The sequence below is a fragment of the Amphibalanus amphitrite genome, unplaced genomic scaffold (genome assembly GCF_019059575.1).
Source record: "Amphibalanus amphitrite isolate SeventyFive unplaced genomic scaffold, NRLGWU_Aamphi_draft 000160F_arrow, whole genome shotgun sequence".
Taxonomy (NCBI): domain Eukaryota; kingdom Metazoa; phylum Arthropoda; class Thecostraca; order Balanomorpha; family Balanidae; genus Amphibalanus; species Amphibalanus amphitrite.
This window is the reverse complement of record NW_024881655.1, coordinates 638,102-660,349: the sequence shown is the minus strand read 5'-3', so window position 1 is coordinate 660,349 and position 22,248 is coordinate 638,102. Positions and strand designations below refer to the sequence as shown.

At 53.5% G+C, this 22,248-nt stretch overlaps 4 protein-coding genes across 10 annotated transcripts in view; 1 reads left to right on the top strand and 3 right to left on the bottom strand.

Annotated features, from left to right (window-relative positions):
• Positions 1-16,879, top strand: part of LOC122383309 (translocator protein-like) — a 34,306-nt gene extending 17,427 nt beyond the window's left edge. The window contains exons 1-5 of one of the 7 annotated variants that reach the window (XM_043369602.1): positions 14,485-14,681; positions 14,974-15,083; positions 15,258-15,378; positions 15,554-15,648; positions 15,907-16,879. In XM_043369602.1, the coding sequence (XP_043225537.1) occupies positions 14,988-15,083; positions 15,258-15,378; positions 15,554-15,648; positions 15,907-16,080 (486 nt within the window). In that variant the 5' untranslated portion in view covers positions 14,485-14,681; positions 14,974-14,987 and the 3' untranslated portion in view covers positions 16,081-16,879. Of the gene's footprint in view, positions 1-14,484; positions 14,764-14,973; positions 15,084-15,257; positions 15,379-15,553; positions 15,649-15,906 lie in introns of those variants that run through there. The other 6 variants (XM_043369603.1, XM_043369601.1, XM_043369607.1 and 3 more) reach the window with 6 other exon arrangements.
• On the bottom strand, positions 1,676-12,869 carry LOC122383306 (breast cancer type 2 susceptibility protein-like). Its single transcript, XM_043369598.1, has 13 exons — positions 8,618-12,869; positions 8,150-8,238; positions 7,417-7,611; positions 6,916-7,066; positions 6,600-6,770; positions 6,146-6,353; positions 5,636-5,868; positions 5,035-5,181; positions 4,734-4,870; positions 4,111-4,357; positions 3,620-3,799; positions 2,916-3,111; positions 1,676-2,404 (listed from the first exon to the last, which is right to left on the bottom strand). The coding sequence occupies exons 1-13, from the start codon at positions 12,725-12,727 to the stop codon at positions 2,046-2,048; spliced, it is 6,423 nt and encodes a 2,140-aa protein (XP_043225533.1). The 5' UTR covers positions 12,728-12,869; the 3' UTR covers positions 1,676-2,045.
• A 388-nt stretch (positions 16,880-17,267) lies between the features above and the next one.
• LOC122383308 (hydroxyacid-oxoacid transhydrogenase, mitochondrial-like) lies at positions 17,268-19,073 on the bottom strand. The gene has a single exon (XM_043369600.1). It carries the CDS (start codon positions 18,811-18,813, stop codon positions 17,416-17,418), a length of 1,398 nt encoding a protein of 465 aa, XP_043225535.1. The 5' UTR covers positions 18,814-19,073; the 3' UTR covers positions 17,268-17,415.
• A 470-nt stretch (positions 19,074-19,543) lies between these two features.
• Positions 19,544-22,248, bottom strand: part of LOC122383305 (protein O-mannosyl-transferase Tmtc3-like) — a 58,052-nt gene continuing 55,347 nt past the window's right edge. The window contains exons 14-17 of the mRNA XM_043369596.1: positions 21,701-21,982; positions 21,224-21,418; positions 20,669-20,931; positions 19,544-20,418 (exon numbers count right to left, since the gene is read on the bottom strand). Of these exons, the coding sequence (XP_043225531.1) occupies positions 20,671-20,931; positions 21,224-21,418; positions 21,701-21,982 (738 nt within the window). The 3' untranslated portion in view covers positions 19,544-20,418; positions 20,669-20,670. The remainder of the gene's footprint in view (positions 20,419-20,668; positions 20,932-21,223; positions 21,419-21,700; positions 21,983-22,248) is intronic.

Genomic DNA, 22,248 nt, shown 5'->3' with positions numbered 1-22,248 from the left:
GTAACAACTGCACGCGTTCATGGCAAAAGGCATTGTATTCCGATCAACAAGTAACTATCATTGCACCACCGTCGTCATTTCAGCGCAACACAATGACAAATATCCGTGACGATACCCGACTCAACTGAACATCAGCACGATTGATATCACGGTGGTCTCGTACTCGTGCAGTGCGGACATAGGTATCACAGCGCTCGGACAACAAATAATGGCGAAACAAAGAGACTAGCGTCCGCCGCCGCACAGCGGAGGGCTCACAGCCGATCTACAGCTCATACTAGGCAAGGCACTGAACGGGTACACATCGGGTTCCAGAGCATCATTACTGCGGAGCCGGAGCCGGAGCCGGAGCCGGAGCCGCCGGAGCCGGCATATTTTGCTCGGAGCCGGAGCCGGAGCCGGAGCCGTGAAACAATATAGCCCGGAGCCGGAGCCGGAGCCGGAGCCGCCAAAAAAGGGGGCGACTCCGGCTCCTTTTTATTTTTTGAAGAGGAAAAAAATAATTGACCTTAGTTCGGTTTGAAAGTAGGTAGAAGGCAGTAAAACATATGGTACTTACGTCATGGGCCATCAAGTGAATGAAAAAATCCGAATATCCCCAGTATTCCACAGTACGCAATCAACTTCCTGTTTGCTCCCCCCCCCCCCCCCCCCACGTCTACTACATCCCCAGAACATGAGGACCGGTCATCAGGTGACGGCCATTGTTTTCAAACCAGTGCAGTGGACTGCGACTCCCAGCACCGTCTCATCAGTGGTATCATCCCACCCACCCCCCACCCCCCACCCCCCAATGCAGCCGAGACGGGTGTCAGCTTACGATGGTTCACTGAACTCCGATTCGCGGCGACTGCGTTTCCAATGCCATCGCTTCCTAGCCCTTTGTTCTGCCAGTTCTCTCCGAGGTGCGTTTGCGCGGGGACGCGGTGAGCCGGTTATGACAAAGAGTAACGCGTATAACCCATCCAATTTTTTTTCCACCCGTATTTAAAGGGACACTCCCACCTTAACATTAGTTTTGAGTTGAGATAGCCAAATTGGTGGCCATGGCCTGCAAATACCGGTTTGGGCACTCACAACATCGACAAATGCTTTAATTCGGAGATATGGAATTTCAAACTTGCAGTTTTCGGATTCTAAGGGGCTAGTGCATTGGTATGCCCCCTTAGAATTTGTGACGTCAGCGGAGATCTAACGATTTTTAAATCTTTTACTAAAACGTTTGGTAGCACGCGGTGGTATATGCTGCTTTGCGCGCAACAAATGCCGCACTTTCAAATAATTCGCTAGGAACAGCGGAGATCCCAAAAAGTAAACAAAAGTAAAAGTCTAATATCTTGAAAACCGGTGAATATTTTTCGATGAAATTCGGTAGATATTCGTTTTCGCTTTTTCTGAACCGAGCGACATCACTTTCGTGCCAATTCATTAACTTTTTTGAAGGTGGGAGGGTCCCTTAATGGATTGCGTAGGGGATGTACTGAGTCGGAGCCGGAGCCGCCGGAGCCGGAGCCGCCGGAGCCGGACCATTTTACTCGGAGCCGGAGCCGGAGCCGGAGCCGCCATAACATTTCACCCGGAGCCGGAGCCGGAGCCGGAGCCGATTTTTTTCTCCGGAGCCGGAGCCGGAGCCGGAGCCGTCTGAAATTTCCACGGCTCCGCATCCCTGCATGGAAGGCACGAAGAGCGTGAGTAGAGCTCAGCAGCTTTCATGGAGCTCGGTGATGACTGCATGACAATCAGCACTGGTCAATCTCTGGACCAGTAACGGTATCGTTTACCCGTTTCCACTGTCACACTCCAAGATGGATGTCCAACTGTTCAGAGGCTATACCGGCCCCATCGGCGTTCCGTCCGTCATTTCATCCATCTGGGACTCAGGGGCTCAGCTTCATCAGACCTTCGAGGACTGGGGTACTCGATGTAGTCGCTCGAAGGCCCGCCGATCCCTCATCAGACCAGCTGGGACTCAATGTCTCAGCTAGATCAGACCAGCGGGGACTGGGGTACACGATGTAGTCGCTCGAAGCCCCGCCGATCCCACATCAGACCAGCTGGGACTCGGGTTCGATGGGCGGGCTGTCGGTGGCCGCCGAGGGCAGCTCCAGTTTGGCCAGTCGGATTATCTCGGCCGCCGCTCCGCTGTCTCCGCCGGCGGTGGTGGGCGCGGCGGTCCCGCCGTCCGTCCCGGCTTCGCCGACTGCCGCGCCGGGCCGGTGGTCGCCGATCGTGGGGCGCGGGCTGCGGAACGGCCGCCGCAGGCCCGCCGGCACGGGCGACACCAGGGGACTGATGGGCGGCGCCGGGCCGTACCGGGTGAGCGCCTGCAGCCGGCGCTGGGCGGGTCGGACCGAGCCGTCGCCGTCCGCGCCGGCACACAGGGCAGACTCGGCGGGACTCCAGCCTACGGATAGCGGGGGAGAGAAACAGACGGTCAGACAACGCCGCATCGGCGAGACTCCAGCCCGCTGGCAGAGGACAAAAACAGACGGTAAGACATCGCGTGGCACCAGTCAGACTGCTAGCAGGCAGACGACAGAAAGAGACAGTCAGAACTGGCAGCCAGCGACGTCCAACTGGTGGAAAACGATGCCTCCATACTAAAAGAATTTCATAGCCTCAGCTAAAGCCGGAAGTGAACAAAGAACCAGTGAAGGCGACTGTTCAGTTGCTAGGGTGGAAACAGAATGAATTGCTGGATATTTATTTAGGACATCAAACTCCTTAAAATGTTCACAATCTTACCATCAAACAGCTGATTTCCGGCAAAGGCCGTATGAGTCACATCGGAAATACGTGAATCAATCACAGCTGCAGCTGCTGCATACTCCAGTTAAGTTTATCCACTTCCTTGATTCCGTTACTGATAAACAGCTTTATCACCATTGTAAAAATATCAGCGTGTCCGGTTTTACCTGCGCCGGTGTGTGTGCCGCCGCCGGCCGGCTGTCCCGGCCCGCCCGCACCGACCGGTGTTCCGGGGGAGGGCGCCCCGCAAGGTACCGGCGACCGGAACGGACCGACCACCGCCGGGGACATGGTGCGGCCCGGAGCCGCCGCCAGCGCCGAGTCCAGCGCGGCGCCAGCCGACGCCTCGAAATCAGAGCACTTCTGTAAAGGAGAGGTGCGGGGTTTTAGCGACGAAAACAGGAAATAGATTGTCGAGCAGATTGCGGAAATGCATAGCTACGTCCGGCCAGCTGCGCTGCAGTTTCCATGACGCATGAATTGTGAGTTCATAAGCAGATGTGCTTCCTCTATCGAATTCCAAGACAGATAACATACGATGAATAATTGCAGATGGACTGATAAGCGAGCCATTGCAAAGCAGACTTTGTAGGGTCTACATCATATTACACCTGCCAAACGTTGTAAGCCAACGGTGTGATTTCGTCAGTTTCCCTCGCCATCGTGGCATCACCAGTCACTCTCAGCTTCAATCATTCAGTGTATCTCTTCAGGTCCCTCCTTAGCTGGTGTGATATCGTCAGCCCTTCTCCCCCTCTCCTCGCCAGTGCATAATAATCAGTAGGTAACCCTAGTTCCCTCAATCACCCACACAAATGTGAAATCATCACTCCCTCCCTCCCCCACCGGTGTCAAGCATCACCCGTCTCACCGCCATGGTCTCGACCAGCAGTCTCAGCTCGTCGGTCAGGTGCCGCGCCGTGGGTCGCCGGCTGACCTCTGCCCGGTCAGACAGGGAGCAGAGCGGCGGCCGGGCGCCAGCGGAGCACAGCTGGAGGTTGGAGAACGCCAGCACCGCGCCCGGCACCACCAGCTCGTCCAGACCCAGCGACTGCGACAGGAATATCAAACGGTCAGCGGTGGAGAGTAGTGGGTAGCTAGAACAGGCAATAGGGTACACCGTAAATAGCTACATTAACATTCAACAGTCAGAAGTATTTATTCAAGAATTATTCGGTAGTAGTATTCCGCAGTATTTTGGAATTGTTTTTACCAGGCTACTCCAACTTCAGCGTACAAATGTATGTAGTGAAAAGGCCATCTTCCTTCTGCACAATGCACAGTTCAATCCTCCCTACCCTACCTCACAAATGACGACCTACAAAGCCAAACCCACCGTCCTCACCTCCCTGCCCCTCCTACCTTCAGTCCTGGCCAGCAGACGGCCGCTAGCAGCGTGCCCCCGCGGTCACAGAGGTGCACCGTCTGGCTGTCCGCCGCTCCCGGCGTCACCCGCACCACCAGAGCTGCCACGTCCAGCTCGCCGAACGGAGGACGGCCGGCGGCCAGCGATACCGCAGAGGCCAGGACGCGCGGCGGGCAGCTCAGACCGGCCGGGCCCGGCTGGACGCGCAGCTGGGAGCCGGCAGAGAGCTGCAGCACGCCGTTACTGAGGGGCGCAGGGAGGAACGGTGTGAGAGCCGAGTTAGTAGAGATAGGTGGCATGTAAGAAGGAGAGCTCGATGGCGTGGTACTTCGTGGGGACGGCCTGGAAGAGAATGTCACGTCGATTGCAGATACTGCTGGGTGGAAACGGTATCATGCTATTACGACCGCCTAGCGGTGGGTATATGAGCACCAGGTGTATGATGGAACATGCCGGAAACCAAACATTCGCAAATATATAATAGCGATAATTCGATGATTAGCTCCCGTCAACCATTAGTCTTACCAATAAAACTTTTGATAACCGCTTTTTAATCGGCTTATCGCCCATCAGTGTGAGTGCGCCACATCCTGGGGCTACTACCTATCACTACACGTACCGTTTGCCGTTGGCTGTCACCCCCAGTAGGGACACGGATTTGCCCTCTGCCAGGAACGTCTGTAGTTCGTCTGACGGCCGCCAGAGTGTGAGGATGGCGCCACTGGCGGGCGCGTTATTCTTGCCGGCCAGTCGGACCTGATGGGGTCGGACCCAGGGAGGCGTTATTGACCTGTTGGGGTCATGTATAGTAGATGCATGATACAAACAGCACACGTCATGGCATGTACATGTTCATTGTTCAGCCCGACAGACTCGGTGATGTGTGACCGCACTTCCCACAAGCCAGCCCTGTGCCCCACCTTGAGGAGCGGCGCGGCCGGCCGCAGGGTCTGCGCCTCCTCCTGTAGCCGGGCTCGGAACTCTGCCTCCACCCTGCCGCGGTGCTCCTCCTGTCTGTGGCGCTGGTACTCGGACGCCAGCTCCTTCTGCTGGTCCGTCAGCAGCGCCTGGGGGCGGCAGAGAACGTTAGCTATAGCAGCAGATAGACAGCAGCGCCTGGGGACGTCGGAGGTCGTTTATAGATACATCAGCAGATAGATACAGCGCCTGGGACAGCTGAGGGATAGTTAGCTACAGCTGTAGATAGACAACAGCGCCTGGGGGGGGGGGGGGGGGGACGACAGGAATACCTAGCTATAGCAGGGGATATGCACTGGCAGCGCCTGGGGACGGCAGACAGCCACATCAGCAGATGGACAGCAAGGCTAGGGACGACAGAGATAGCTTCATCAGCGGATAGACAGCGGATAGACAGCAGCGCCTCATATTAGCATCAGAATCTGCGGCTCACCCACGGTCATCCAGAGCCTCTAATTACAAGCTGTTCTGTCAGCCACTCGTCTCCCAGCAGCTGTCCTCTCCCAACATTCCACCATTCCACCATTCCCCTCATCCCCTCACCTCGACGCTGCCGGGATCGGCGGCGGCCGCCACACACTCGTAGATCTGCTGTCCGGTGCTGAGTTGGCGGACGGTGGCGCGGCTGACGGGCCGCCGCACCACCCCCGCCCCCGCCGGGCGCTCCTGGCTGCCCAGCTGCCGCTCCACGGCGGCATACAGACGCTCCATGCGGGACTCACGGGCCGCCTCGGCCGCGGCAGCGCGCCGCCGCTCACAGCGCGCCGTCCGGAACACTGGTGAGAGGCGGGGACGGGGTGGTGATGCGCGACGTGAGAAAGGGGATGATGAGACAGCAGCTGAGAAATCATCGTAGAAAAAGGCTCATAAAACAGAGAGATACGTATAATGTAGTCACCTGCAATTTAAGTTCAATGATAATTGCTATATGAAAACTATGGAAATTTGACTTCATTTAAGTCAACAATAAATATTTCATCGCTACAAACTGAACGAATGACGATTCCAAACAAAACTTCCTAAAAACAGAGGCTAACTCGAAGTTTACCTTACCTCCTCCGCTCTCTTCCTTCTCGTAGTAGAGCATCGGGTACACCCGTGCCACAGCGACGTCCAGTCTGGCAGCCGAGCCGCCATCTGGCAGCACGGCGCTCAGACAGCTGGCGAACGGCGCCGGGTTGCTATGGTAACCGAGCCGCGCGTCCCACCGCGCGCGACGACACGAGTTGGTTGAAAACCGCAGAAACGTCTCTGAGGAAACCTGCGAAACGGGACAAAATGATTACTTAAATAAATATCAATCACGCGACAAAAAAAGAACTACAACCAGCAATTTGCTACCGGTCGGCTGACCGATGTGTACCTAAGTTTCTGAATTCGAGTACCGAGTCCGACTGTCCCCTCTCACCAGCCCAGCCGAAGAGCTCCGTGTCGCTCGTCTCTCACCTCCAGCGGCGAGCAGGGCTCCTGCTGCCCGGTAAGATACTCACAGCCCCTCGGTTCTCACCTCGAGCGGCGAGCAGGGCTCCTGCTGCCCGGTCAGCTCGGCGCCGTGCACGGCCAGTTTGAGACCGGGCCGCAGCCGGCCGAGCCGGGCCAGCCGCTGTAGGGCCGAGTCTCCCTGGGCGGGGATACAGTACCAGCCGTCCGACACCACCAGGCGGACGCCCTCGGCCGTCTGAAAAAGTAAACAAACAAGGCGTCATGCCGGTGTGCTGACATACGCCTATACTCATGATCAGTAACGGCACACACTACGCAACGTCATACATTATACAGTTGCATTGAGTTGCATCATGCCTGCATGTGCTCTTGCCTCTTACCGTGTTCACTTCCGCCACACAGAGTATGAGCGTCTTGGCGGCGGTGTCGTCGCCCTCTGTGATTCGGCGCAGTGCCGGCCTCTGACACCGGTCCAGCTCTCGGTCGTAGCGGTACCGCAGCTGGCGAACCACCTCCTCCACCGTCAGACACCTGGAGACGGGTCGGCGAGAAGGGTTTAAACGTGAGGACGGTGGCAGATGAAGGGCCGGTATCCGGGTTAGATGTTCCTAGCTGTAGTGTGGTCACCAGATCATCAGAATTGTTCAATGTTCAACGATCGCGTAAAGTCCGTTTTTCTCAATCCCGACCCTAACTGTATAATGTATATGCTTCTTTGACCACGGCATGATATCGATATTTACTAGGTGAATTACTTGGAAAACTGTTTAGCGCACATTGCATCTCCAAAGTCCAAGATAACAATACGAGCATAACTCCCAACCACCAATCTCAGCACACACCCACACCAAATAGGCAGTCACCCATCCCACCTGACCCACCTGCCGGCCATCTCATCTGGGAACTGGCGCTCGTAGGCGGCCAGCTTCCAGACCACGTGTCGGAAGGCGTTCTCCACCCATCGCTCGGGTACCAGGCTCGGTTGGACGCCGCAGGAGGAGAGGAGGGCGGAGCGTAGCTCGGCCACACCCACCGTATCGTCGTCGGCCGGCACCACCACACACCCGTCCGCGGAACTGGGAGGGTCGGAACGGCGGTCAGAGGGGTCACAGGGGTCAGAGGTCAGAACGGGTCAGGACGGTCACAGGGGTCACAGAGGTTATAACGGGTCAGGTGGGTCATAGGGATCACAGGGCAGAACGGGTCAGAAAGGTCACAGGGGTCAGAGGTCAGAACGGGTCAGGAAGGTCACAGGGGCAACGGGTCAGGATGGTCAAAAGCTAGAAATCAGAGGGGTCAGAATAGCGGGTCAGAGGGGTCAGAATAGCGGGCCAGGTGCCAGACGGGTCAGAGCCACGGAGTGCAGGTGTTCGAAGAGCGGAATCCGAGGAGTCGAAGACTTAGACGAGAATATATCAATATCCATAATCTAGCTACCTAGGTTCTTGATAGACAATATTTAGATAAATAGCTCGAGCGTGCACTGCCTGAAAAGCTAATTAGTAGCACAAGATTCACAACTACTAGAAATAATAAACATAAAACACCGATGAAAACGCCAGATTGATTGGCGATTTCGACTTAGGCCAATGCCTACGATGATAACCGACTCACATCATTGTCTCGGTGCATTTGAAGCGATATGAGGACGCAGAGGCGAAAGTAACATCCAGAACTTCGGCAGGAACGTCCAGTGATTGCAGCTGCAAGAGACGACAGAGCTCAGTGTGATCTTGAAGACAGCAGCCTCACATAACCCAGGTTTACGTAATTCGCAGAGCAACAACAAACGATTCACATTCAGTTGGTTGTTGCCTGTTTAGAAGGCGAGTACCATCCATACAAAGAGAGAAAAATGTACAGGTCATTCGAGCAGCTATGCGCGCTACATAGCCGTATTGTTCACACGATACATGCTAGACTCCAGATACCCCTTTACAAAGAATGGACACTGCTATAGTTCCGGGGTTCCTGTCACGAGCTTAACCACTCTTTCCAAAGGCAGTGACACGCCTCATGCAATATTTGAGTCCTTATCTGTCTTAACATACATCCAGCCGATATTCCGCCCTTGCCACTCACCTCGTCCCGAGTGAGGTTGGCGGGCCGCGGTCCCAGCGCCTCTCTGAGCGGCTTCCTCCCGGTGCCGGCCGCCGCCACCTCCTGCCGACTCTGCATCAGACTGCCGACCGATCGGACGACCCGCCGGTCCGCTCCCGCCGCCCGCTCCGCCTGCCGCCGCTGCTGTTCCGCGCGGACCTCCCGCCTGCCGTCTCCAGAGGCGCTCTCAGTTGGGGCTGAAGAGGCAGCCATGACCGCTGGAGGAGGTTCGGACGGCGGCGGAGCGGCCGGTGTGTGCGACTCCTTGGTCGGTGCGTGCAGCGCCGGTCCGCTCCTGTACGGGGTGCGGAACACGGCCGGCTGGGCCGAGCGGCGCCGGCGGCCGGCGCGCCCAGGCGTGCCCAGCACCGGGCTCGTGGAGCGCTCCTCCTCCGCCAGCCGCTGCCGATCGGTCACCACCTGAGTGAACTCGAACCGATCATCCAGCAGCTGAGTCAGACCAAATGTGTTCGACTCGGCCTCGTCCTCCACACACCGCGTATTGTTCTGATCGTGGTCAGAAGAGACGACTGTCGCTGGTGGTCCCGGGCTTGTTGCGATGTGAGATGTCTGGTGTGAGGTTCCTCCACCATCAGTCAGGCTTTCAACAGGAGCAGCACGGCTTTTTGCGACTGGAGCAGTAGTTGCGGTACTCGTCCGCTTAGACGCGCAAGCGTCCGACTGTAGATCCGCATTATCATGTGAAAGATCGTCACAGCAAAGGAACCGAACCTTAGGTTGCCGAAGAGTTGTCACGGCTGGTGCGACTGCTGCTCCATGGCTCGTTGTTTCGCTTACGGAGTGCTTTCCACCAACCGAAGAGTGGGCCAGTACTGGTCGGCGACGCTTCAGCCCCGGTCGCGCACATCTATCAACGTGTGGTATCTTAAAGGCACCAACTTCTGTTTGAGCCTTTTTCGACGCAGCATCCGTCACAGTCTCAGGTCGTTTGCTGTTGATGGAGGAGTCCTGCGCGACAGTTGCCGTCTCCATAGTTTCTTCCACACTGGCCAGCATCGCCTTGGCCTTCCTCAGGGCATCTTCAGATACCTGGACGGAATTCCCGCCAGCTGTGGTGAACCCACAAGGACGATCGACAGCCAGTCCTCTTGACGGGTCGGCGTAAGGTTCATGGCTGATACTGTCTAGCACAGCTTTTGCGTTTTTCAGAGCCACTTTGGACACTTCAACGGGCCTTCCACCAGCAGTAGAAAAACCACCGTGAGGCCGCCGATGTTCCTGGAAGGCACTCTCGCTTGGCATCGTTTCATCATCATCACAAATTGTCTCAACGTTCCTCACATTTGGTAACGTCTTTACGGAACCACCGCTTGTTCCGGCAATAGTAACAGGGTTTCCCAACCGAGATTCTGCGTTGTTGTCTGGCTTCAATGATTCGTCATCATTAGCAACACTGTCAAGAATCGCTTTGGCTCTCTTCAGGGCAGCATCTGATACAGTCACAGACTTCCCACTTGCTGTTGCAAAGCCTACATTAGGCTGACATGGACGTCCTACATGAGGCTCTGCGACGTTGTCCACATTCAAAGATGCGTCACATTCACTATCAAGCATTGCTTTGGCTTTCTTCAGGGCGGAATCTGAAACTTTTACCGACTTCCCACTTGCCGTTGCAAACCCAACAGGATGCTTCGTCTGAGGCTCTGCGACGCTGTTCATCTTCAAGGAAGCGTCACAATCGCTGTCAAGCATTGCCTTCGCTTTCTTGAGGGCAGCATCTGAAACTCTTACCGACTTCCCACTTGCCGTTGCAAAGCCAACAGGACGTTCTGCATGAGAATCTGCGGCGTTGTCCACATTCAAAGATACGTCACACTCACTGTCAAGCATTGCTTTGGCTTTCTTTAGGGCGGCATCTGAAACTTTCACAGACTTTCCACTTGCCGTTGCAAAGCCGACAGGATGCTTCGTCTGAGGCTCTGCGACGTTGTCTACCTTCAATGTTGCGTCACACTCACTATCAAGCAATGCTTTGGCTTTCTTGAGGGCAGCATCTGAAACTCTTACCGACTTCCCACTTGCCGTTGCAAAGCCAACAGGACGTTCTGCATGAGGCTTTGCGACGTTCTCCACCTTCAAAGATACGTCATACTCACTGTCAAGCATTGCTTTGGCTTTCTTGAGGGCAGCATCTGAAACTTTTACCGACTTCCCACTTGCCGTTGCAAAGCCAACAACAGGATGGGACTCTGTGACGCTTCGTGCCTTCAATGATTGACTCACATCTTCGTCAAGAAACGATTTTGCCTTTTCCAGCGCCGCGTCTGATACTTTGACAGGCTTCCCACTAGCTGTTGAAAATCCGCAAGGAACCTGCATCTCAGGATTTGAATTACGGTGTTCTGTCACGCCGGTCTTGAGAGAGCCTGCATGGCCAGACATGACATTTTCTTCAATTGTGGCACTGTCACCCGAAGCCTTCAGTTCACAGCGCATGGAAGCATCTATCTCAACAGCTGGATCAGAAATGTGATCAGCAAACACGTGCTCGGCATTCTCCAAGACAGCTTTCGAGACAACCACCGGCACTGCTGTGTCCGCGTTTGAGTCTGACTTGTCACAACTCGTAGGGTCATTGTTGAGATTCATGCCGCGACAAGCTGCTGCTGGAGCGGACAAGTCGCCGCCAGTTGATGGCCCATCAACCTCTCGCATCAGAGCGACGGCTCGTTTCATCGCCTGATCGGAGACAGCCAGCTTACGTCCGGAAGCAGTGCTGAAACCGGCGAAATTTCCACGATCGTCTCCTAATGCTGGCTCTGGCACATCTAGTGGGGGCAGCACGCCTGGATTCTTCATCTTGTCAGCACCAACAGCTCCGTCTGATTCGATTTTCTTGCTCTTTTCTAGAACCACTTCCATGGGTGATTGTGGTGCAAGAACCGCGTCTGGACGGCGTTCACGTCTTCGCCTCTTTTTGTGACTGGACAGGACCGGGGAGCAGCCGGGTTCATCATTTTCACTCTCAGGGTTATCGGCGGCGGACCACAAGCGCTTGGCCGGCGGGACGCGTCCAGGACGGTCAGGTGGCCGTCCGGCGGGGGTCCGATATTCGCTCCCCAGCGCCGGGAGGGCGCACCCGGCGGACGTCCTGCCGGGTACCGATGTCACTGGCCGGTTCGAGATATTCGTGTTCTTGGGGTCGGTGCGGATCATGCTTGCTGGTGACTGAACAGATGGGGAGGCAGTATGCGGGGTTTTCAACTGTCCCGTCACTGGCTGTAAACTGGGGACAGTACCTCGACTTGAGGTTATCGTCGCTGAGCCGAGTCCCGCGGCATGAACACTCACGTGACCGGAGCATTCTGCCCTACCGCTGTCAGAAGCCAGCTGAACAGCACCAGTGGTTTTCATAGTTTCACAGCCCGTGTCCGTGTTCTCATCACTCTCTTTCACATCGCGAATGGGGAGGGACGGAGTTCGCTCTTCACCCTTCACCGTCTTCTCACCACGCGCCACCGTCGTCGCACTAGGTCGGTCAGGAGTCACCCTGACTCGACACTGCGTGAAGAACGTATCGCCGTCGTCCTCGAGGGTTTCCATGGCGGTGACCAGGCAGGCCTCTACGTCTTGCTGCTCCGCGGGAGTCAGCGCCGCGTCTGCGGCCGCCGCGGGGCGCTGATCTGCCGGCGTCTGCGGGCTCCGAGCGGCGATGACGGGTCTCGGTCGACGACGTCTGTCGGGTGTATCGCGGGCGATCTGGCTCGCAGATGGGTACAAGAAGCGTCGCACGCGCGGCGCGGACCGAGAGGAATCCCTCGGACGGGTCGCCGCCGCCGGTGTGCCAGAGGACTGCGGCACAACATTTGTCGCGGCACTGCCAGAAACATCAGAATGGTTTGAGCTGATTAGTGGCAGTTGCTTTACCCCACTGCTGGTTTGGCTGAGGCCCTTTGGGGCAGCATGCTCTGATATCAGCGTTGAGCTTCTGTCAGCTAGGCAGCTGGATGGTGGCATTGGTGGTGCTGCATCTTCATCCCAGAATGCAGCATTCAGTTCTGAGTCCCAGACATTGCCATCTTCCTCCATCACCTGGTGAGATAAGATGATAGTAAGGTAAGATGATAACATGATTGTGAAGAAATGAGATAAGTAGGTGGCAGAGATGCATAATATAAAAAGCAGGTGTGAATGACAGGTTGAAACTTATTCACCACAACTGTGATGCATTGTGCAAATGATGATCAGTGAATGGTGCAAAGCTATTATACCCTTATAGCTAGCTAGAAGCATTAGCTAGAAGCATTTCCCTACCTCTTCAAACATTACCCTTATGATAACAGACACATAAAATTGTACCATGTAATGATGAAAAATCAGTCACCAGATATAAAATACACACATACAGCATAAACAGCATCTGTGTCACCAGTTGACAGTTGCAGCAGTTCAATTTACAGGATATGGGTTACCAGAGGGCACTTGAAGCAACTGGCAACAATTACTTCACAGTTTTGTCCAGAAAATATAGCTTCAAGCTTGCTTGGGATTATGAGAAAACTCAGGGCAAATTCCAAAATAAATGTTCCACATCCTTATGTAGTGCCTGACTAATCCCAGCAAGTCATACCCCGAGTTTGATAAAAAGATGTCTTCCAAAAACTTCAATGTGTAACAATTTCCATTAGTGAGCTTTCAGGAAAGGTGGGTGGTCAAAACTCAAATCTATCTCGATCTGCCACTATGTGCACTGCCAAGATGACCCTCAAGTTTACACCCAGTACCCACCATCTGCTGCAGCCCCAAAACTTGGCAGGCAGTACCTTACATTCTCAAATATCAACCTGAGGTTCTTCATAAAAATTTGGTCTAAGCCACAGCTCTGTTCAGTCACAGTTTTTGACAGCATGCTGATGCTGTTGATTTTTACCATATAAGGAAGGTATTTCTGGTGCTTCTTGGCCTCTCATTGATGAAATGAAGAGACTACATGAATTTGACCGATGAGGAGCCACGGAATCGCAGCATGCTCGCAGCCTGCTGATAAAAAACTGTAACCGAACAACACCCTGGGGTCGGAAACTGCCCACCCTGGTGAAGAAGTGAATCAACCACAAAAGTCCAACATTGATAAGTCAATGTGAAACTGTGAAACATGAGCAATAGGTAGGTACTTATCCAATCTGCAACTTTAATTACAGTTTGAGTTTGTTGGTTTATTTTTTTATTATCACATACAAGTGATTTACAAACCACAGTATTCTTACACAACCCACCACCTCATAACATTATCAGCATTGCTTTTCGAAATTTCATTTCAAATCATTCGAAATGATTTGAGTGCAAATGGTAGATAATAGCATTAAAATTCAAAGCACAATAGCTGCAAACAAATGTCGCCCAAATCCCAATGCCCACTGGCGGCTGGCCTCCTTATCCCGATTCTTGCCACTCTGAGAACTATATCCCAGGATATATCCTGCATCTATTGTATTGTCTCGAATTTTCTCTATGCCTATTGCGTATCAAAAACAAAAGGGAGAACATTCGGAAAACAAAAACGGAAAAAGAGACGATGGATAGGACCAAGGATAGGACGGATGTTTACTTGTTTACAAAAAACGCGCTCATGGCATATCACACTATTCTAATGCCATTTAAAGTATTCTTCTGGTGTCGTGCTCTAAAAGATTCATAGCAAAAAAATTTACCCTTATTCGAAAAACAACACAATCAGCGATGTTTTATATGGCAAATACCTACTAAAATTCCGATAAAATCGCATATAAAATCACATAGGCAATGCACTGAAAGAGAAAAACGTGATGCTGCCGTACATTGCGCACAAAATACATTTGATTATGTTTATTTTTTAAGAAAGTCATTTCCTTGACGCTGATTGTGCTAAATGATTGGAGGCAAGAGACAAAACGTTTTGTCGACGCACAAGAGCAGAGGCAAGAGAACATACTACCATTGCCATTGCTTTTTCTTTCACTCCTCATCCTGTGATTTTGGCATTATTTTAGCATTTATTTTTGGCCGTGGTTCGTGACCCGTGACATCTTCTCGTGCAAGGTGCAAGGTTCGTGGCTCGTGGCTCGTGAGGTGATCTCGTGAAGCAGGCGTGGCAAAGCGGGCGTGGCTAGCGTGTGTGTAGTTGCAGAGTGGGTGCTGAACTGCTGAGTTATATTATTGTTAAAGATATAGATATTGTTAAAGCCTTGTTACACTCAGCAAATATTGATATTGATATAGGGTTGATTTTTCGATCTTAATTTACAATCAGTTTAACCGCTGAGTGTTTTTCATCCTTGTAATAACTTTTCACATGTTTCATGATGCTCATTGAAATGGTTATTTGTCTGAATCCCCAGAGGACAGAATCACCATGGGCTACGAATGGCTGCTGGCCACTGGGCTGCCTCATATAGGAGGAATCGCTGGGGCGTTGATAACGTCCAAAAATGTTCCCACCTGGTACAAGGTGAGATTGACGTGCATGAAGTGGTTGTTGTCTGAACTCTGAAGGGAGCACGGCAGATTTACTTGTGGTAGTCCGATATTTTCTTTTTGTAATTGTTACTTATTAGCTACGCTGAAGTGCTTAGTGGGGAGTTTTTACATGTGTTGTAACAGTTTTGGTGCTTGTTTATTTCAGGGTCTAAAGAAGCCCTCCTTCAATCCGCCCAACTGGGTGTTTGGTCCGACCTGGACTGCCCTGTACACTGGCATGGGATATGCATCCTACCTGGTGTGGAAGGACGGAGGTGGCTTTGAGGGTGAGTTTGGCTATGGCCTATCGGCTTATGTGTGCAAGCTCATGAAAAATAGTTTTTTAATGTTTTAACACTCAACCACAAATGCTTACTTTTTTCCCTCCAGCCTTCCCTCCTCCTTATTGCCCACCCCAGCTAGGTCTGCCAGTGCCTGTCAGTGATTGAGTTTGTTTTCCAGGAGATGCCAAGCTGCCGCTGACCCTTTACGCAACACAGCTAGCTCTCAACTGGGCATGGACTCCGATATTCTTTGGGGCTCATCGACCCGGGCTGGTAAGCCATGTGGGTTGTTAAGCCGTGTATTTTTATTTCGCTGCGTTCCGAGTGTTCGTAGTCTTAGTTTTGCGCCAAGTCCGCGTGTTGAACGCGATTTTATCGTTGTCGTCCTCTGGTTTGTGGGTATCGTAAGTCTGTGAATGACTTCACCGTTTTCTCTGTACCATAAGGTACTGAGGGCATCCATTCTATTCTCCATGTTTGAATATGTGGCTGTTTCTGTCCATTTCACTTTGTCGCCGTTTCTGTCCGCAGGCGTTCCTGGAGATCATGGCCATGCTACCGTGTGTGGGCGCGTGCGTGGTCACCTTCAAGCCCATCAACTCGACGGCCTCCTACCTGATGATGCCCTACCTGTGCTGGACCGGGTTCGCCGCCGTCCTCAACTACTTCATCTGGAAGCTGAACAAGGACAAGAAGGCTGAGTAGACGTGCACGCCGCACAGAGTGCGGGCGCTTCCACCAAGTGGTTCGTAAAATAAGAAGCTATTTTTTTTTATCAAGAAGTCGTAATAGAGTGCCTCAAATAATTAAATCCGACTACACCTATACGGTAACGGTACATTATAGCAGCTGGTACTACTAGTACAGAAAAATGTGTCAAATTAATTAGCAGGTGATACCCATGCGTTTGCTTCGTAAGTTGCTTTTGAGTTCTAATCCCGCAGAGGATTTTAAACATCGTCTTGTGCATATAAACATGATGCTGCCCTGCATGCCCATCATATTGTTCGTATAATTTGTACAAAGCTGTTGGGTGTTCCATGGTGATTTTATTATAAGGTTGTGGAATCTTGGATGCTAACCTTCAAGCTATAGATTTGCTGACGCTGTGACCGTCTTCGCCGAAGGAGTGCTGCAAAAAATGGCACCGCTGATTGACGCTTTTAGTTTTGAGAGCGCTGTAGCTGTCTCTATGGTCAGTAACTTTGAATATGGGCAAGGGTACTTTTCTGCCAGTTATCTAGCGCTTCTCGTTTTTTTTTTTGTTTTTTTTTTGTCTAGAATAGCGCTATCTTCCAACGATATATGTTATCCAAACTTGCCCGTAATTCACTGGGGTTTTGGAAAACCAGGAGAAATGCGGCACTGTTGGGTTCAACGTAAGATGTTGCATGATGTCATTGTGATCTAACCGATTCTGACATTTGCAAGTCATATGGTACAATGCATCTACTGTGATTGCCTGCTTTATTAGCATTGAAATATAATTGCGCTTTGTGCTAATGACTATCAGTTTGCGTGCATATCGAATAATCACTCATCACCAGCTGTATTACAGCTCCCTAAATCTCAGCGAAGGTTACATAATGCATTAACGACGCGCTTTTATCCTGATACTTCGGTCTCGCTCCACTCTGGCATTTCACTGGTCCCGGTCACTATCAGGACATTTCGGATCTCGGTCATCGGTGGTTATACAATCGTAAGTGGCTCTTGAGATAATTACAACTACAGTCGCAGATAAGGCAATTGCTGGGGAAACAGTTTTTGGCCGCCAGCTAAAGCGAGCGAACTATATAAACGATTTTATACAAGTTCCCTTTTTTTGTGGCAGCATACAAGGTGCTTGCGGCAGGAGTTGTAATTCGCATCATCTCAGGTAAAACGCAGAATGATATGTTTTGGGCTATATTATTGTTGGAAGGTCACGGAATGAACACGTGATCCCTGGACCCTGAATGCACCGCGCATTACGCAACGCCCACGTGTATTGCACCACCTATCTGGCCATGCTACTCACAGTCGCCACCATGGGGGCTATCAGTAAACAGTGAGTGAATCCTCGAACATCTTGGCCAGGTCGTCCTCGGACTGGGGCCTGGGCGCCAGTTTGGTGACCCTGTGCTGCGGCACGGTGCCGCGCACTAACGCCGGGATGTCCTCCGACTTATAGCCCAGAGCCGACAGGCCGTTCTCCACCTTCATGAACTGCATGAAGTCGAGCAGCACCTCGGCCAGGACCTCGCCGGCCTGGGCGGCGCTCTTGCCGGTGACGTCGGCTCCGAGCAGCTCGGCGGCGCGCAGGTGTCGCTCCGGACACAGGGGCGCGGTGAACCGGAACACGGCGGGAGACGTCATCACCACGGACAGGCCGTGCGGGATGATGGCGTGCTGCGCCGAGTAGTCGGCCGGCTGGTGGCTCCGTACCATGCCCGCGATCGGGTAGCTCATGCCGTGGCACAGGTGCACGCCCGCGTTGCCGAAGCCGATGCCGGCGAACGCGCTGGCCATGTGGATCTGGCTGCGCGCCTCGACGTCGCCGGCGTCGTACACGGAGCGGCGGAAGTACTTGGCCATGATGCGCAGCGTAGCCTCGGCCCACACGTCCGAGATGGGGTTACTGCCCTGGTAGGCGGGCCGGTGGATCGGGTTGTCCGGCCGCGGCGAGCGCTGGTTGTACGGGATGGCAGTGTACGACTCCAGCGCGTGGCAGAGCACGTCGAAGCCGCTGTAGCAGGCTACCCGTTCGGGCATGGCCAGCGCGTGCAGCGGGTCGACGAGCCCGAGCGTGGGGCGCAGCTCGCGGTTGGCGATGCCCGTCTTGGCGTGCAGCGGCAGGTAGTCGAAGATGGCCACCCCTGTGGTCTCGGATCCAGTTCCGGAGGTGGTCGGAACGGCGATCAGCGGCTTCACCTTCCCCAGGATCGGCTTGCCCTTTCCGATCGGCGGGTTCACGTAGTCGAGGAACTCCGCCTCGGGGTTGCAGAGGTACAGGTTCGCCGCCTTGGCCGTGTCCATGACACTGCCTCCTCCGACCGCCAGGAAAGCATCAAACGGCTGACTCCGGGCGAACCGGATGGCGTCCTCGAAACTCTCATTGGTCGGTTCGACCCGCACCCCATCATACAGCTCGAAGTTAACCCCGTGCTTATGCAGCGACTCGAGGGTCGCCTTCACAGGCGAGAGTTTCACCAGGTTGGAGTCGGTCATGACACACACCTTCTTGGCGCCCATGTTGTTGAAGTCCATGCCGACCTCCTGAGTGACGCCCGGCCCGTAGCGGATGTTGGAGCACGCCATCTCGAATGCGTAGTCGGTGGAGGGCGGCGTGGCGGTCGTGTGCCGCACCGCCCCTCCGGAGCCGTGCGCCGGACAGCGGCACGACACGCGCTCCATAGCCTGCAGCATCGATAGCACGCGGCCGCGGCCCGACGCCATTGCTGCAGAGGTGCGAACTCACAGCGCTGTGCAGTCACGTACCAAACCGGTCCCCACACAACTCACAAAGGTGTTTGCAGGCGTTTGCTCGTTTCCTGCGAGGGCTTATGTCAACTCTGGTCGGTCGTTGTCGGCAATCACTCTCCAAACAACTCTCCTGGCGCCGGACAGGGAGCGACTGGGCCGCGGTCCGGCCCGATCCGGTCCTGCCCGGCTGAACACACATGTCTCGGCGGCCCGACGTTCAAGGTTACCCGGCGCCCACGGCCCGCCCCTCTCGCGACCTTGGCGGTGACAGGCGCCGATACCGCATTGGTAGTCGCGAGGCCGGTGAACCGTCGGGGCAGGGGGCTCGGCTGCCGGGCGGGGAAATGTAAACAAATCCGCGTGACCGCGACATGCGGTCGTGGCTTATACAGATATAGCTAGACTACCATTACGCCTGGACTTTTTATCCGTTCGTTGATTATTCTTGCCGTGTCAAGACCTTCGATTGAACGTTCCTCAGATATTGCGAATAGTATGTGCGGCGAGATGAGGTAATGTGAATATAAAAACTTTCAATCCCTAAAAAAACTGTAATGAGACGGATCTACTTTGGGATCTACAGTGTAGGTCACAGCGGGCCTTGAAGAAATAACAGCCTTCCCGCTAGGTAGTACCTAGGTGTGTGGGCTGAACTGTGGGCTGAACCTCTAGGATATTATTCCAAGCAAAGACTTTCGATATCTGAACACTTAACGGCACATTATGTATATTAAATGTATCACAGACAATGTCGCTCGCACGGCACGGCCTTTGTTCCAACTTCCAGCAACGCTTCCTATTCAGAGTCGAAACTGAAAAACGCTTCTACATATACGTCGACCATTCGCCTCTTTGAGATCGAGCCTTGAAGAAGATGCCAGTCCCCTCGAACGGGAAGGATATTTGCACTGCTGCAGTGAGAGCTGAGTGCCTTTACGACGGACACTTGTGATTGGTAACAGAGTTCAGTTCAATGACAAACTCTTGATAACGATGAGACGTCCTTTTTCGAGTTCAACTCAATAAAGGTAAACAACCATCCACTGAACCACTAATGGCCTTGAATAACGTTGCGTTGCTCTCATACTTCGTTGTCACTTGTCGCGTACTTAACCATACACATTTGACATTACACATAGTAGCCGTTGGAACGAATAAACAGCATTACCACCATTATGCAAGTCATTCGTGATACACCGCTCCGTTGAAGACACCGCACGATACAATGCACAATTCAAAAAGCGCACCACTTCTCTCGCACGAAAAGCATGTTCACTGGTCATCTTACAAAGTGGAAGTTCAATTATTTATGATAGCGCCGGCCGTTAGGGAGCGCCGATATGACTTGGTCGTCGGGTGAGACGGGGTGTTGCCCAATATTGGCATGCGTTCACTGATACCCGTTCGAAGGTTGGCACTACTGATGTCTGTTTCACAGTTGTCCAGAAATGCAGTGCCGAGTCTCAGTTGTAATGACTTGCTTCGACTAGTCGAATTAGCTCTTGTATGTTGGCGTTCCTGAGATTCCTGTCGAAAGAGGCTATTTCCACTTGTCTATTTGTGGGGTAAGCCCAAACCCTGAAAATGAAAGAACTTGTGTTAAATTCATTTGACTTGTACCTTCGCTTTGGTATTGGTCTTTTCTAAGTGTGTTCAGCTATGCACTTTTTACGTAATTGTTAGGCATTGCTTTTATTTTTGTGAACATAGACCCCTACCCACAAGAGTAATGGTGCTAATGCATCGCAATGACACCCTGATTTATCCATCGGACCGTTTACATTCAAAGTAGGTAGCTTCATAGTACACAATATCCAGCTGAACTGACCCTCAGCTGCCGGCGGCGCGGCCGCTCGGGGTAGCGCCGGCGCCACCGTGGCACGGCAGCGCCTCCTGGGCGTCCGCCGTCCGCCGCTGCTCCCGCACGATCCGCAGGTGTCTCTGAATGTACTCCTCGTGGGGCGCTAAGTGAACCGCTCGCAGCAGACACTGCTCGGCCCTGGCCAGCTCCGCTCGCTCCACGTACACCACACACAGGTTATGCAGACCCTGTACGTGGTCAGGGTCCAGACGCAGAATGTGCTCGTAACACTGCCGAGAAAGGGAACGGGAGTGGTTAGGGCGCTGAATCGCTTGTGATTGTGGTAATGACGGATTTAGGCTGGATCTGGAATCTATGAAGACAGAGAAAGCTAAGGCTTGACAAGTGATAAAGTACCTATGGCGAGTGTGATACGATCGTAAAGCGAATTTATAAACGTAAAGAAAATGTACAATGATTCTAGTTCAGTAAAGCTGCGTGATTCGAAGTGTTCTTGGTGCAGGGTGCATCGTTTAGCAGCATAGCAGCATTTCGTTTCGAGAAGAAATCGTCACCACTCACCCGTTCTGCGGCGTCCAGGTCCTTCGTTCCGCTGACGTAGATGTCTCCGAGCAGGATGAGGCCCTTGATGTGATCGGGCTGGTACTGTATCAGCTGATGGAGGAACGGAGCTGCCTCCAGAGGCCGGCCCGAGTCGCTCAGCAGCAGGGCCAGGTTGAACAGGGCGCTGTCAAAGTCCGGCCTGAGCTCCACAGCCTGTGAGCGAAGACGCCGTGATTGGATGCGATGAGAACAGACCATACGTTGTGTATCTGTTTTGCTACATCGTAACACTGATTGCCGTTCGACGTTCTAAGGCTTCAACTTTGAAGTATAGCCCAGTGCTTGTACGCAGCTAAATTTGCCGTTATCAAGCGTCAAGATAACTGGCGGCTCAAGAGCGTGTTATTACGCGCACGAGCTCAATTCCTCTGCAGCTCGCCTATCTATGGCCCCAGCAGACCTTCTACCTCCCCTCTCTTCCCGTCCCGTCCGTACCTTCCTGAAGTGGGTCTCGGCGGCGGGCAGGTCGCGCTCGTCCATGGCTAGCATGCCCAGGTTGAAGTGGACCCTCTCGGCTCCCACCACGGCCGGCGAGAGCTGCAGCAGCCGCCGGAGCCGCAGCCGTGCCGTCGGCCGTAGTCGCGCCGCGCCAGACTCCTGGATTATGGTGGCCGAGTTGAGCAGCGCCTGCTGGTGGTCGGGGGCCAACTCCAGCGCCCGGTCCAGGTGGGCCAGCGCCTGCGCCAGGCGGCCCTGCTCCAGGTACACGATACCCAGCTGGGGGAGGGAGGTCAGGTCAGGTCAGGGGCGCAAATCATTCAGCTTAGGGAGAGTTCGGGTCAAACGCACGGTACTGAACTGTTGGGACATACGAATGGTTAAATTATTCCATTACAAATACGTTCCGAGGAACGTATTTGTATTCCGGCGCTCATGTTGCAGTTGATTCACGAGCCAGTTTGCACCCTGATACCAAACTTGCATTTCCTGCTCGACTTATCCCTTACTCGTTTGCTCACGGCGAGGTAAATGCACGGTTATTC

Coding starts and splice junctions, on each gene's coding strand:
- LOC122383308 (XM_043369600.1), bottom strand. CDS start 18,813: ATGGCGTCGGGCCGCGGCCGCGTGCTATCGATGCTGCAGGCTATGGAG.
- LOC122383306 (XM_043369598.1), bottom strand. CDS start 12,727: ATGTTATCATCTTACCTTACTATCATCTTATCTCACCAGGTGATGGAG. Junction 4,871..5,034: donor CGGCCGCGCCGCTCCTCAAG/GTGGGGCACAGG, acceptor CGACCCCATCAG/GTCCGACTGGCCGGCAAGAA. Junction 3,112..3,619: donor TGCTGGTCGAGACCATGGCG/GTGAGACGGGTG, acceptor TCTCCTTTACAG/AAGTGCTCTGATTTCGAGGC.